At 51.3% G+C, this 14,598-nt stretch overlaps 1 protein-coding gene across 3 annotated transcripts in view; it reads right to left on the bottom strand.

Moving 5' to 3' along the window:
- CSMD2 (CUB and Sushi multiple domains 2) overlaps positions 1-14,598 on the bottom strand; it is a 573,432-nt gene that overhangs the window by 279,560 nt on the left and 279,274 nt on the right. For all 3 annotated transcript variants that reach the window (XM_084784630.1, XM_084784631.1, XM_084784632.1), the window contains exon 6: positions 10,088-10,200. In XM_084784630.1, the coding sequence (XP_084640756.1) occupies positions 10,088-10,200 (113 nt within the window). The remainder of the gene's footprint in view (positions 1-10,087; positions 10,201-14,598) is intronic.

Below are 14,598 nucleotides of genomic sequence, written 5' to 3'. Positions count from 1 at the left end.
GAAAATAAAACCGGGGATCAAAGAAGGTCAGGTGACTGGTGTTAGAGCAGAGATGAGACCCAGACATTCTGCGACTGGCTCCTTGGTTGACCAAGGGCACTGGTACTGTCCACTGTCCCCAGCCGCTCCCTGTCCCAGTTCAGATGCTGAAGGCTCAGGTGCTCACTTAGGACGGGAGGAAACACACCAGTTCCCAAACCAAAGTCCACAGTGTCAGGTGTGCACAAGAGTCTCCCGGTGCTCCCACTTACGGCTAAAAGAAAAAAAAAAAAGCCGACCAATGAATTTGTTCCCCTGACAAGTGGCTGTCTCCGTGGAATGCATGATGGAATTCAGTCACTACCAATGGAGCCCCATTCTCCCTCTGCGCTCTGGAACCCTCTTTATAAATGTTCATTGCTCTCTGTGTGTATCCAGCAGGAAAATTTCCAATGAACACTAACATGGGCACATTATCAAACAGAGGGCATTAGCAGGGAAACATGCATTATTCAAGCCCAGCTAATACGGTAAGGCTGGGATTCAACCATCCCTGGGAGAAACAGAGCTGTCTGACTATTATGAGCAAAGCTGAAGTTCCCGCCCTTAAGGCCACAGGGCAACAAGGGGAGGGAGGGAGGGAGGGAGTGTGTGTGTGTGTGTGTGTGTATGTGTGTGTGTGTGTGTGTGTGTGTGTGTGTGCGTGTCAGGGTGGGATGTTCAGGTCTTGGGCCTGATGCAGGCTATCTGAGGTAAGTCTACAGAGATGGCTCCCCATACCTGGCTAAGAGGCAGGGGTGTGGCTGGGGAGGGTCATCATAGTCTCCCATCTCTGGTTCTGGTACCCACTGGAGGGAAGGAGTGAGGATGAGGGCAGGACATTGTGGACATCCTTCCTAGGGGCACACGATATGCTGGTTTTCCTTAGAGCTATTGATGGGGTTCTGGTGGTGGTGGTGGTGGTGGTGTGGTGTGTGTGTGTGTGTGTGTGTGTGTGTGTGTGTGTGTGTGTGTGTGTAAGTAAATGAGAGAGAGAGAGAGAGAGAGAGAGAGAGAGAGAGAGAGAGAGAGAGAGAGGGAGATGGCCAGGAAGAGAGGGACTGCTATTGATGGGGTGGGGGTGGTGTGTGTGTGTGTGTGTGTGTGTGTGTGTGTGTGTGTGTGTATGTGTGTGTATGTGTGCGCGTGCGTGCGCGCGCGTGTGAGTGATGTGGCCAGGAAGAGAGGGGCTGCTAAGGGAAGCCACTCTTTCTCAAAACTGCACTGCAGAAAAGCCTCCCATCCCTCTGCATCCCCATTCCCTTGTGTCTCCCATCCCCCCCACCCTCTAGCGACTCCAGAAAGACTCCTGACTTTGGGGTCTGTGCTGGCTAGTTTCATGTCAACTTGACAAGTTAGGGTTACTTGGGAAGAGGGGACCTCAACGGAGAAAATATCCCTACCAGACTGGCCTGTGGGAAGGCATTTTCTTGATCAATGATTGGAGAGAGAGGGCCCAGCCCACTGTGGATTGCCGCTGCCCCCTGGGGTGGGGTGGGGTGTGGTGGGGGGGGGGCGGGGGAGAAGCTTCTCCTGAGATGTGTAAGAAGGCAAAATGAGCAAGCCAGGAGGAGCAAGCCAGGAAGCAGCACTCCTGCATGGCTTCAGCTTTTTCCGCCTCCAGGTTCCCGCCTTGAGCTCCCGCCCCGATTTCTTTCAGTGATGGACGGTGATGGGGAACTGTTAACTGAAGTAAACCGTCTCCTCCCCAGGTTGCTTTTGGTCACGGTGTTTTATCACGGCAATAGAAAACCCTAACTAAGACAGGATGGATCTCCTCTCCTCCTCTCCTCCCCTCTCCCCAGAAGAACTGCCTAACCCTCAGGCTTGGGGCTTGGCAGCTGTGTGCAGCTGTCCCCAGCGAATGATGTCATCCCCCAGCCGGAGCTAGAGCGCCCTTCCTTCCCTTTCCCTTTCATATCCTCCCACTGTTCCTAGGGGACAAACTAACCAAAGTGACAGGTGCTAAGTGAGAAGGAATCTAACATGTTAACATATGTATTACCTCTGCTACTTTTTACTCTCCAGGTTTGCGCCCTCTGTGATACCTTTGAGCATCAGAAGGTCACGGGACATGCATCAGAATCTACGGGCAGAACGTGTGTCCTCATGAAGTTAGCCTGGCAAGTACAGGCATCACAGCTCTTTGAGCGGAGGTCCCTCACTCCAGCCACACAATCTTATAAGATGCCCACGCAGGCGCGGTTGGCCCAGGCTCTGGGGAGCTACCGTCTATACAGCTGGCCCACACCACGCGGAAGCTGATGTGTGGGTCAGTGTTATGGTCTGACCATGAAGTGTCCATGGGAAGGGAAGGCTTACGAAGCTCAGGGTGCTAGCTGAAGGCATTGGTAAGTGTGGGGTCGGCCTGGAGGAGGTAGGCCATGGAGCACCTCCTTGGCATCTGTATCTTGCCCAAACCCCTTCCTGTGTGTCTCTCTCTGCTTCCTGGGCACTGTGAAATGGGTGGGTGGCTTTGCTCCAGCACACCTCCACAGTGATAGCCTCACCTTAGGCTCAGCAATGGGGCCAGTTGAGCATTGGCTAAAACCTTGGAATGCAGAGCAAAACTAAATCATTTATCCCTGGAATTTTTTTTTATTTTTATTTTTATTTTTATTTTTTTTATCACAGCAACAAACATCTAACGGAGGAACGGCTCTGAAGAAGTGGGGTTGCTGCAGTGGGGTCCGAAGCCCACAGAACGGGGTTTGGGGAGGAATTTAGAAGAGTCTGGAGGGACAGGCTGGGAAGCCTATGATGCTGTGAGCTGAGACTGGTGGGAAGCTCTGATTGGAGGTTAGAGATAATCATGTAGATAGGGCGGCTAGTGAGAACTGGGTGCGGGACATCCATGTTACAATGAACTTCTCGACAGTCTGTCCAGGTCTTAAGGGCTCATAGTTCTTTCTTGGTTGAACGCAGGGCAGTCGTATGGCATTGCATGGAATTAGGAACTGTCATTGTTTTTATTTAAAGATTAAGGGTGGCTTAAAGAGCTGCCTTTGGGTGTCAGGTTAATGGGGGTAGACTTATGATGCTTAATATTAATTTTCAAGTAGTTGGACTGAGAGATGCCTAAGAGATGAGGAGCAGCACATGGCTAGACTTGAGGGCTCTGACCTAGGCAATGATGTTAGCCACTGATGGATTTCAAATCTGAACAGACTATTGGGAGATCAGAACTGTGAGAGGCGGGGCTTAATTAGTGGTGGTGGGGGCAGTTTGAGGCTCATGCCTTTGAAGGGTACAGCTTGGTCTTGGCCCATTCCTGGTTTTTTTCTTCTTCCTGGCTGTTTTTCCACCACGCACTCCCACCACCATGCCTCGGTCTCAAAATGATGGAGTCAGCTGCCTTTGAACCAAAATAAATCTTTCTTCTTTTTAAGTTGTTCCTCTTGGGTGTTTGTCTAAGACAGCCAGGAATGTGGATCTAGGCAAGATCTATATATCACCAGGGACATTAGCATCAAAGAGCCTCAGCTGAGAGGATCCCAGGGACAGTCACACCTTAGGTTGGCATACAGCACAAGAGCCTCCCCAGGGGGGTGGAACATGGCACACCAGGGGAAATCAACCACCAAATAAGCTCACTGAAAAACTAACTCAGCGGATCCAAGTGGACCAGGGTGCCAAGGGGAAGGTGCCATAGAGTCTCTGAGAGTACAACTACAGGCCCAGTCAGAAAGAAGGGGGGGGGGCAGTCTAGATGCTATGCATATATGATATGGCAAAGTAGCTTGGTGTTCCTGTGGGAATCCTACCAGTGGGAGCAGGGGCTGTCTCTGACTCTTTCGCCTCTTTGGGGGACCCTTCTCCTCCTACTGGGTTGCCTTGTCCAGCCTTGATGTGATGGTATGTGCCTGGTCTTATTGTTATGCCCTGTTTGGTTCATGTCCCTGGGAGGCCTGCTCTTCTCTGAGGGGAGGCAGAGGAGGGGTGGATCTGGGGGAGAGGAGAGGTTGGGGAAGAGACTGGGGGGGAGGGGAGAGAGGGGAAACTGCAATCTGGATATAATAAGAGAATAGTAAAAAAAAAAAAAAAGGAAAAAGGGGGGGTCACATGAATAGTTGGGTAAGTCAGTAAGGACCTTGAGAATTTCTAGGGTGCATTTATTCATATTGCCTATACCTTTGCTTATTAGTGGGTGTGCCTGCAAGCACTGTGCCACTGGGGGTGCACTGAGGCACTAGGTGACAGAAAGAGAACTTTACCTAGGGGGTGGGGAGATTGCTCAGTGGTTAGACAGCTTACTGTATGAGCAAGAAAACCCACATAAATGCCAGGAGGATATGTTGCCTTGCCTTAATTCTAGCTCTAGAAAACAGAGACACGGGCTCCTCAGAGCAAGCTGGCTAGGCAGACCATACACATTAGTGAATTTTAGGTTTGGTTGTGAGACCCTGTCTCGGTGAAGAATGCGGAAGTGTGGGCGAGGAAGGAAGACTTCAGACATCAACCTTAGGCGTCGACAAGCACACACCCACAAGTGTGCGTGCATACAGAGGCACATACATCCAAGGAGGCATACAAACACTTCATACAGAAACATATGACAAGAAGGAAAAAGAAATAAGGTTCTATAACTACCAATGAAGTAAAGAAAAGGTACAGCCTGCTGCTGGCCGGGTGCTTCTCAGGACACTCAAATGCACACCCCTTGCTGCACACACGCGCGTATAGGTGGCATCCACACACATGTGGTCATTCACGTCTGCAACCAGGACCCTCACAAGCATACATGCGAACCCTCGTCTGCAGATATTCACTCAGAGAAGGCAAGTCACACGTGGATATGTGCATTCTACTGTAAGTGAAGAGTGGGGGTCCCAAGGGAAGCATATGCCAGCTCTAACTGGTGGATGGAAGTTGTGGTAGGTGTAGCCATCTCCTCCGAATGAGAATGACTGCAGAAGGCTGCCACATCGCTCCATCCATTCTTTACATCCTGGTTAGTTACAAGGCATTCCTCCCCCACCCCCACCCCCCACCACTGTCACAAAGGTTGGTGAGACTCACGGCATGCAGTGAGCAGTGAGCAGGAGGAATTGAGTGAACCGGAGAGCTCTCCAGTCTGAAGCACAGGTTATCAGGATGAACTAACAGGAGACAAGGCCACCTTAGGGCAGAGAGGGAAACCTGGCCTCTCCCCAAGGCCCTGGCAGTACAGACGGAGACAAATCCTATGCCTGTCCCTGAGTTGCGGCTGACTGTCCTGTTGAGTAAGTCAACCCCAAACCCCTTGCGACCACTCCTCTCCAAGTTGTTTGCTCACTCTCAGAAAGTTTCCCAACCCTTCCTGCAAGGGTCTCAGCTGCTCCTGTCTAACCTCACCCTCTCTTGCTTAGATCTTGTCCTGCCTGTCTTCTGAAAGCTGCATAGGGTAGCTGTTTGAGAAATGAATTCAGATCTCTTTGTGGGACACAGGAAGGGTGTGTGTGCATCCTACAGCTCGCCCTCCCTCCCTCCTCCTGCTGCTGCTGCTGTCCCTGCTGCTGCTGTGGATGAGCCTTGCTGCTCGGCTAGCAGTTCTGTGAATCTGCTTCAGTGCCTCACATCTTTGCTAGACAAGGCTGGTGTCCAGAACTCGAGCTCTCCAGTGCACATGGACGCGCAGGGCAGATGCCTGAGGCCTCAGGCCGCAGGGTGCGGACCATGCTGCAGTCACCACAAAGGGAAGAGTGACGATTCCTGAGTGCAGCCGGCGCTGCCTCCAGGCCAACCGACTCACAGAATGAATACCAACCATGGGGCTCCAGACTTGATGGAGAAGGGGCTGGACAGACTGCGGTGACTAGCTACTGCGCTGGCGTGCACAGGCGAATGGAAGGGTGAGGCCAGAGGTGTTCAGCTGGGAGAAACTGGGACAGGGGTCATGGTACATGTCAACGCCATATTTAAAGAACTTAAGGTTTACCCAAAATCGGTGACATTCCCCAAAGGGAGGGCTCAAGTTACCACAGTGTCTGCAAACTACCACTGATGTCAACCTCAGAGGCTGGCGGGGTGTCAGCATAGCAAAAGACAGAAAAATATTGAATGATAAGCCAGAAAATGAAGGCACAGAAGATGGCCAGACTCCACTTCTCACTGCTCACACAGCACATCCAAATTCTGTGATGTGAGCCTGGGGATGCTTAGGTTTCCAGGGCCCCGTCTCCTGAAATGGACAATGACCACCTCAAGGCTGTGGTCAGACTGCCTGAGATTTCTTGGATATAACTTAGCCTGAAGGTCCAGCAACCAATGCTCTAAGGTCAGACATGTGTTGTTCCCTGGCTCACAGGCCACACAAGGCCCAAGATAGCTGTGAATGTGGGCCAAGAAAAAAAGCATAAGCTTACTTAAAACAGTATGAGGGTTTCTTGTTTGTTTGTTTTGCTGTGGTTTCTGTAACTTGATTACATGCCAAAAGGCTGGCCGTGCCAGGTAGGTTTTGGTGACACAGAAATAATTGTCAAAGCTATTGTGACGTTGTGTCGTTTAAAAAAAAAAAAAAACAGAGGGGGTGGCTCTGATTCATGAAGGACTTAGGAAAGCTGGGAGAAGCTATTGACATGGGGATGGTGGCGTGTTTCTGGACAGCAAAGGTGACAACTCAAACTGTGAACCAGATACAGGAATGTTGAGCAGTGAGAATTCTGCTACTCATGTTTTTCTACAGAGGAAAACTAAGGAGGCATTTGGCAAAATGTCAGTACGGTAGCCATGCCGAAGCCTGATGTGACATGGAAGGGGACAGAAAGAAACAGATGCACAGGGCGTGGTGGTGCATGCCTTTAATCCCAGCACTTGGGAGGCAGAGGCAGGCAGATCTCTGTGAGTTCAAGGCCAGCCTGGTCTACAAAGAAAGTCCAGGACAGCCAAGGCTACACAGAGAAACCCTGTCTGAAAAAAACCAAACCAAACAAACAAACAAACAAACAAAAACAAAAACAAAAAAGAAATAGACGCAGGTAGACTGAGGGCTGCCGAATCTACTGATGGGAACAGCTACCATCAGGGTGCCCTGGCGTCCGTCCTTGGAGTCACCGTGGCAGTGAACGACGAACAAACAGCTTCGTAGAAATAATGCAGAGAGTAGCTCAAGCTCTGGCATAAACCATCACTAAGACATCAACTGTTGGAGGATCACTGATAATTGAGAAAATTATGCAAAGCTTTCAGAGCTGGCTGTGCACGATGCTTGGGGTCGGGGGAGTGTTTCAAATCTGACAGAAAGCCTCACCGTGGTCAGCTGAGGTTCTGAGGAGTGTGCTATTGGATGCTGTTGCTGTGACCTCTTGATTAGCCACTGAACAAACAATGTGTTCCTACTGGAATTTCTGAAGGGAAGGGGACGTGTGCGTGCGTGTGTGTGTGTGCGTGTGTGTGTGTGTGTGTGTGTGTGTGTGTGTGTGGGCACACATGTGTGCATGAGTGTGGAGGACAGACATTCATGACAAATATCCTCCTCGATCATGCTCCACCTTTTTTATTTATTATTTTTTACTTAGGTAGAGTCTATCACTTGTGCCCAGGGCTTACCAGTTTGGCCAGCCAGCCTGCTTGCTCAGGGAACCTGCTGCTTGTACCTCTTTAGCACTGAGAATATAGGTCGGCTGCCACACCCACTGGGCAATTATGTGAATCCTGGGGATCTGCACTCCAAACCTCACACTTGCATAGCAAGTGCTTTGCCTACTGAGTCATCTCCCAGCCTCCCCCACCACCACCTCTATCCTCCTCCTCCTCCTCCTCCTCCTCCTCCTCCTCATTATCATCATCATATCATCATCACCACCATCAGCACCACCACCATCACCTCCACCTCTATCTTCTTCCTCCTCCTCCATAATATCACCACCACCATCACCATCACCGGCATGTTATCACCATCCCCACCTCTATCCTCCTCCTCCTCCTCCTCATCATCATCATATCATCATCACCACCACTAGAAGAAGTCGGCTCTGGGGGGCAATCTTGCATTAACACAGTCACTAAGGTGTCCCTATCTGTACTGAGTCTCCCTGGGCTGGAATGCCACACACGAGACCCGGGACCTACGGCACACCAGTGCTGGGTCATGCCCCGTGTGCTTGTAGAAATGGAACTGCCTATCCACCTGCAAACGTGCTCAGGTTGGATCAGTGACACCTTGGCAGCCCTGAGACTTGGCAGCACAAAAGCCCTGAGTGGGGAGGTCAGGCGGCACAGACTGGACAAGCCTGAGGCCGAGCTTCTCAGCTTGTGGGCCCATCCAGCTTCAGACAAGTGAAATCAAGTTAGTGGGCTCAGTTAGCATTATAAAATGGAAGAGAGAGCCTCAGGGTGCCTCACACCCAGGCCAAACACCCTGGGTGACAGTTTGTTCCACAGATGTGTGTGCACTGTAGGCTGTGATTAGAAAGATGCATACACACACACACATATGTATTCATACATATATACATGTATATACATGGACATATATATGTATGAATATATATATGTATGTATGTATACGTGCATACATAGACACACACCTTTATGGTGGGGTAAGATTCACAAAAGTTTCAAAGCCACTGTATGGACAGGCATAGGAGGAGAGCTCAGGACAAAAGCCTGTGATTTTACGGATAAACTCATACATGCTTGTAGGTGAATTCCAGTTTCACTGCATAGGTAGGGGCTGTGTGTTCTTGGGTGGTGACATAACTTGTCTGAGCCCATGCTAAAAGGAATAGGAGCTGTCAGGTCACTGTGCTCTGGGAGAAGCAGCCTAGCACACAACAGGCATTCAACAGCCACATAGTAGGTATGTAGTGAACAGGGGTGGGGTGGCTAGAGACTGCCTGCAGCACACAGTAGCTATGTATCGAGCACACAGTGGGGATGTAATCTGCCTGGTGGAACGGATCTTAGTGCTCAGGCCTGTCACTGAGCCTTCACCTATCACAGTGTTGCCTCTCTGGCTCAGGAACTGGGCCTCCATTGTGGTAAGGCCTGTCTCCAAAAATGCCAGGCTCTGTGGTGTCTTTAGGCCCAGTGGTCTTCTGGTTTATTTTATACATATTGCAAAGGTTTCCTTTGGTGTAGACAAAGGAAACGAGGCCACTCGTTAAGTCTAGATATGAAAGCTGGGCGTGGTGGCGCACGCCTTTAGTCCCAGCACTCGGGAGGCAGAGGCAGGTGGATCACTGTGAGTTCGAGGCCAGCCTGGTCTACAAAGTGAGTCCAGAACAGCCAAGGCTACACAGAGAGACCCTGTCTCGAAAAACCAAAAAAAAAAAAAAAAAAAAAAAAAAAAAAGTCTAGATATGAAAATACGGTTCCCACAACTGCAGCTTTTACTCTCCATCCCAGAGGGTTTATCAGTTTTGAATACTGTCTCAAAACTGCAGGCAAGGTTCTGAGGCCCCTCTGGTCCCCTACCGTGCATCCACTGGCTGTCTCGCCCTCCTTCAGGTGGAAGGTGTGGCCTCCCCACTTCTGGGTTAACCCCACTCCTCTTCTTGAGGCTGCTCCTGGAGCACAGATGTGTTTGCCTGCAGCTCCTGCTCTGAGATCTTGGCCAAATCGGAGGCGGGAAGCGAGCAGGGATGCTCCCTAAAGGGATCTTGCCTGTGCTTGCAATAAAGTTGTGCACTAAGTAGAAGGAAGAAGACTGAAGGTGTGGGGGAGATGAGCTAACAACTGCTGAGCAAGCACGGGGCTCTGGCTCGGAAGAGCGGTGGGGACGGTGGGACGGTGGCTGGGAAACTGGCTTCCCTCGCAGCGGAATGGGTGCTCAGCTAGCATCCACTTCACAGTGGGATGAGGAGGAGCGATGGCGGCGCCTGCCAAGCTCCTCACACTGGGTCTGACTCTAGCACCATTCACGATGGTGACCCTGGCCTGGAGAGTGACAGCCAGGCCTACAGTGCCGGAGAACCGACGCTCTGGTGGCTAAAGGCTACCTGGGCCGCTGCAGAGATGCAGGCATGGAGACCTCTGCGTCCACAAATGTAACGGACCCAAGACAAGGATGTCCAAAGTCATATGTGGGGCGGAGGCCCCCAAGGTCACCTCTGTTCTCTGACCACCTCTGTGGTCCGGCTATGCTTACCTTGGTACTGGGCGCTGAAGCCACGCTGCCGGTGGTTGCCGTCTGACGTGAAGTGCAGCCGCAGCCAGTTCTTGCTGCTGATGACAGGGGCCGGGAGGCTGGCTCCAGTAAACCTGGGAGACAGGACACAGAAAGGTAAGCCTAGGGGCCAGGACATCCAGGAGTCTAACCCAACTCCATAGCAAGTGATGGGTACCACCCACTCAATCAGCATGAGGCGGGGCTTGCAGCTGGAGACATTTCCAGGCAAATTACTCCCTCCTTCCCCGATTGCCCAAATCCCACCAGATGCTCAGGGCCTGACACCACCCCCCAAGGAGGCTAGGAGCCAAGTTGAGGGCCCTCTACGGACAACCCCATAGGCTTTGAACTGCTTTGCCTATTTCCTGGGTCTTTGCTCTCTTCTGAGTGGACTGTGCTCACTTATTTCCCTTCCTCCTTCGCTATATATACCGTCACTTCCGAGGACTCTAGGAAGTCCCTGGAACACCCCAGCCCTAGGAAAGTCTTCCCAATCTTCTGGCCATCAAAGTCACTCAGGCTTAGGCTCAGATCCAGGCTACCCTACTGTGGCCTTGTACCCAGCACCAGACCTTTCTAAGTGAGACGTCCAGCCCCTGAGGCTGTGGGGCTTAAGTGAGAAAATGTCTGGGTGCTAAGGCTATCTCAGGCTCTGAGATAGCCTTCGCTTACCCACAGCAACGCCTTCCGTCCCCTGTAATACCACAGAACCCAACTCCAGTTACAACCCCGCTGCCAAATCTCCTAAAGATCACCCCTCAATAAGAGGCAGTGGGGCTGAGTAGGGAAGCGGCTGCATCTCGGAGGGACCAGCTGACTGTGCTGTGCGACCTCAAGAAAGTCACTTTAACCCTCTGAGATTCTGTGAACTGATCTATAGAGTAGGGCTGGTGATATCCCCTCCTCGGGGTTGCAGGGACCCCACAAGATGACACTCTGAGGAGAGTGTGGTGTCCCCAACAACAACAGACTCCTGGGAATGGCCCAACGCGACACTTGGCACAAACAGGCTATTGGTAGGTAGTGGGGAAACCAGCAAGAAGGGGGTAGCCCCGGAGGCTGCTAACAAGGAATGGGGCTCATGATCATCCCCCCCTCCTGGAGCAGGAAATACCCCTAATCATAGGGTTGCGTGGCAAAAGCCACTCTCTACCTAGCTGGTTTGTGAAACTGAACAGGAAGGAGCAAGGAATGAATAGCCAGAGCCCACTTCCATTTGCCCTCCCCCTCCTTCCCACCCCTTACTCCCTGATTCTCTGACATTCCTGCCGATCTAGCCCATTTGGAAACTTGCCAAAAACAGTGATGCTTGCCCTCAGGTGAGTCTCCCAGACAGAGGGGAGGGAGGAGACGGCAAGAGGTGGGGATGCGGAGGAGGTAGATGCTGGGGAGCCAACAGGGAAGGACCCAGAGTGGCTTTCCGTAAATGTACATTAAACAAAAGATTTAGCTGAGGAGCTTGATACCCTCTGAACCGAATTCTTACTATACTGAAAACGCTGACGCGCACAAAACTCTAGGAATATAACCCACAGTGCTTGGGCAGGAACTATTATAGAAACCAATTACTGTATTTCACCAGATCCCATTTAAAATAGTTTATTACAGGGTGAGTCATTTAAGTTTTCTAAGGAGCCTCAATTGGTATCGTGGGCTCCCCCTCCCCACCCTAGGCCAAATTCAATTCGAGCTCAATGACAGAACTTGGAGGCTATTTACATATGGGAAGTAGAACCAGGGAAAATTCACCTGAATAATTCAGAACTCAAGGCTGCTTCTTTAAAAAGGCAAGGGGTGGGGGCAGTCTAACCATCCAGATTATAAGTGGAGGTTGGAGGTTGGGGCAGGGAACTTCCCAGCTCAGGGGTAAGGTGGGAGATGATGCTTGCCTTCCTATGGGGACCTGGCACCTTCCAACTGTTCCATCTCCTCCCAGACAGCAAGGTTTGTGCGTGTTCTCTCTCTCTCTCTCTCTCTCTCTCTCTCTCTCTCTCTCTCTCTCTCTCTCTCCCCCCCCTCCCCCCTCCCCCTTCCCTCCCTCCCCTTTCCCTGTATCTCTGTGTCTCTCTGTGAGTGTGCAGGCATGCACAACTCTGCGTGTATGTGCGTACACACATGTGCTCAGCTCTGAACCCTCTGCCCCACCCTGTCTTTCCAAGCATATATGTGGAGCATTTGAGGGTGTCCTTGGCTCTGTCACAGAACTTGGGGCATCTGTGGCACGATCCTCACCAGATCGCTATGGAGAAAAGGTTTCCACCTTTGGCTCAAAGCTGTTAACAGGACCGCGCACAGCGGCTCTCTCCTAGAATCCCAGCCCTCAGGAGGTTGAGTGAGGAGGATTGCTGGAGTTTAAGGCCAGTCTGTGGTACATAGCAAGTGAACAGAACCCAAAACCAGCCAATCAACAAACAAGCAAACAAACAAAATCCTTTCCATGGCAGTAAGTACAAAGATATGGGTAACCCTGTAGGCTGAAGTCATGCTAAGCCAAGAGTGACGATGTAAGGGACTCAGGGGTAAAAGAGAGTGAGTGGGGTCGGTCATGAGGGGAGATGGTGGTCGTGAAGAGTAAGTGTGGACGGTGAGCACGGACCGACCGTGAGCGAAGATGCTGAGCAAAGTCTGTGAATGAGGACCATGAACTCGCAAGGCACGCACGCCGGAGTCTCAGTCACTGGAACTCTGGGAAAGCTGAAATGTGTGGGGAGAGGAAGTGGGGCCCGTGGTGGCCGGAGCTGGGCCGAGAGCTGTCAGTGGATCCCGAGTGGCCGAGGAGGAGGAGGAGGAGGAGGAGGAGGAGGAGGGAAATGGTCTGGATCTAGGTTCTGAAAATGTGGGAAGGCCGATTGTGCCAGCGATCCAGTGAGCTGTGCATGCGCAACCGGGAGTATGATTTTATGTAAATTATATAAACAGAGCTCATTAAAAAGGAAACAAAGCAAGGAGAACCCCCAGTCGCTGCACTGTGGACCTCCACGGCCCTCGGGAGAGCTCCCCTTTCTGCTTCCTCCTTTAACTCTTGTTTTCTTTTTCTTTCTTTCTCTTTCTTTCTTTCTTAAGCTTTATTTATTTATTATGTATGCAGCATTCTGCCTGCAGGCTAGAAGAGGGCACCAGATTTTGTTATAGATGGTTGTGGTTGCTGGGAATTGAACTCATGACCTTTAGAGGAGCAGTCAGTGGCTCTTAACCTCTGAGACATCTCTCCAGCCTCTGACTCTTGTTTTCCTATGCTCTAACTACACGGGCTCTTTGCTGTGAACGCCTGCCCAGGCCATCTGCATCAGGCCCTTCACCCTTGACCTCTGCCTGCCATGCTGACTTTCCTTCTAGACTCCTACCTGGCCCCCTCTCACACGGGTACATGGGTGCACACACACACACACACACACACACACACACACACACACACACACACACACACACTCACGCACGCACGTGCACGCACACTAGTCAAGCAGGAGTTTGCATGTTAGAAATAACCCTGTTCTTTGAACATCCTCCACCTTCATATTTCTACTCTCCGTGTTCTTTCCCAATAGGCCACCTGGCTACACAGAGAGGTAAAGAAACCCGCTCAACATCACACTGCGCTTAATGGCAGAGGTGTGATCATAAGCTAAGCCATCGCCTTCAGAGCCCGGGCACCCAGCCAGCGAGGCGCTGTCACACACTCACGCCCGTGGCACAGTCTAGGCTGAATTCTATCCTGTGTCTTCCTTCCTCTCCTTCTACCCTCCAGGATCCTCTTTAATTTTGTTCCCTCTTAGAATCATAATTAAAGGAGAGAACCACAAAGGGAGAGGCTCCCCCTTCAAACCTTTCGGTCCATATTAACTTCTCTCTGGGGGGTCCGGGGAATTCCAAGCTTGCCCAGTAAATCGCTACCGCAGTACTACATAAAATGTATTTAAGCAATTACACTCAAGGTTTGAGGTTTTTTTTTTTTTTCCTTCTTCTCTCCCCTTTTTGGTAAATTGACTTCTGTTAAATGGGGCTTCATTAATGGAATCTGGCTTGGGGAGAATTAAAAAAAAGAGAAATCACTCCCTTTAATGCCCACAGTTGATTAGGGAGAGGGTGGCTTGGAGTGCCTCTGCAGAGTGTGCTCAGCCTTGGTCCTGGTGGCAGGACGGCGCTTTGTGAAGAGCATGTCTTCATAGAAGCTTCTCCTGAAGTCAGGGTGTTGGATGCTGAGAGACGCTCCATCCAAATGGCAACAGTGAGTCCCCAGGCACTGCTGCCTGTCAGTGGAGACACGGGAGTCTGGTTTAAGTGCCAGCATCCCTGGAAAATTGTCAGTCCCAGGGGACATGCATGTATCCAGTCACCAGACATGCAGGGGACAAGGGCACTGTGTGTCATGAAGAGCTGATGGAGCAGTCCCTGTCTCCGGGCAGTGCCCCTCTCCTCACAGTCACTGCATCTGCCAAGAGCACCCATGGCCACTCACGTGGGCAGTGGTTCTGAACCACTGTGCCCCTGTA

This window comes from Acomys minous, assembly GCF_964271855.1.
Source record: "Acomys minous genome assembly, chromosome: 6".
Lineage (NCBI taxonomy): Eukaryota > Metazoa > Chordata > Mammalia > Rodentia > Muridae > Acomys > Acomys minous.
The sequence above is the reverse complement of the archived record's forward strand: the minus strand, read 5'-3'. Positions and strand labels throughout refer to the sequence as shown.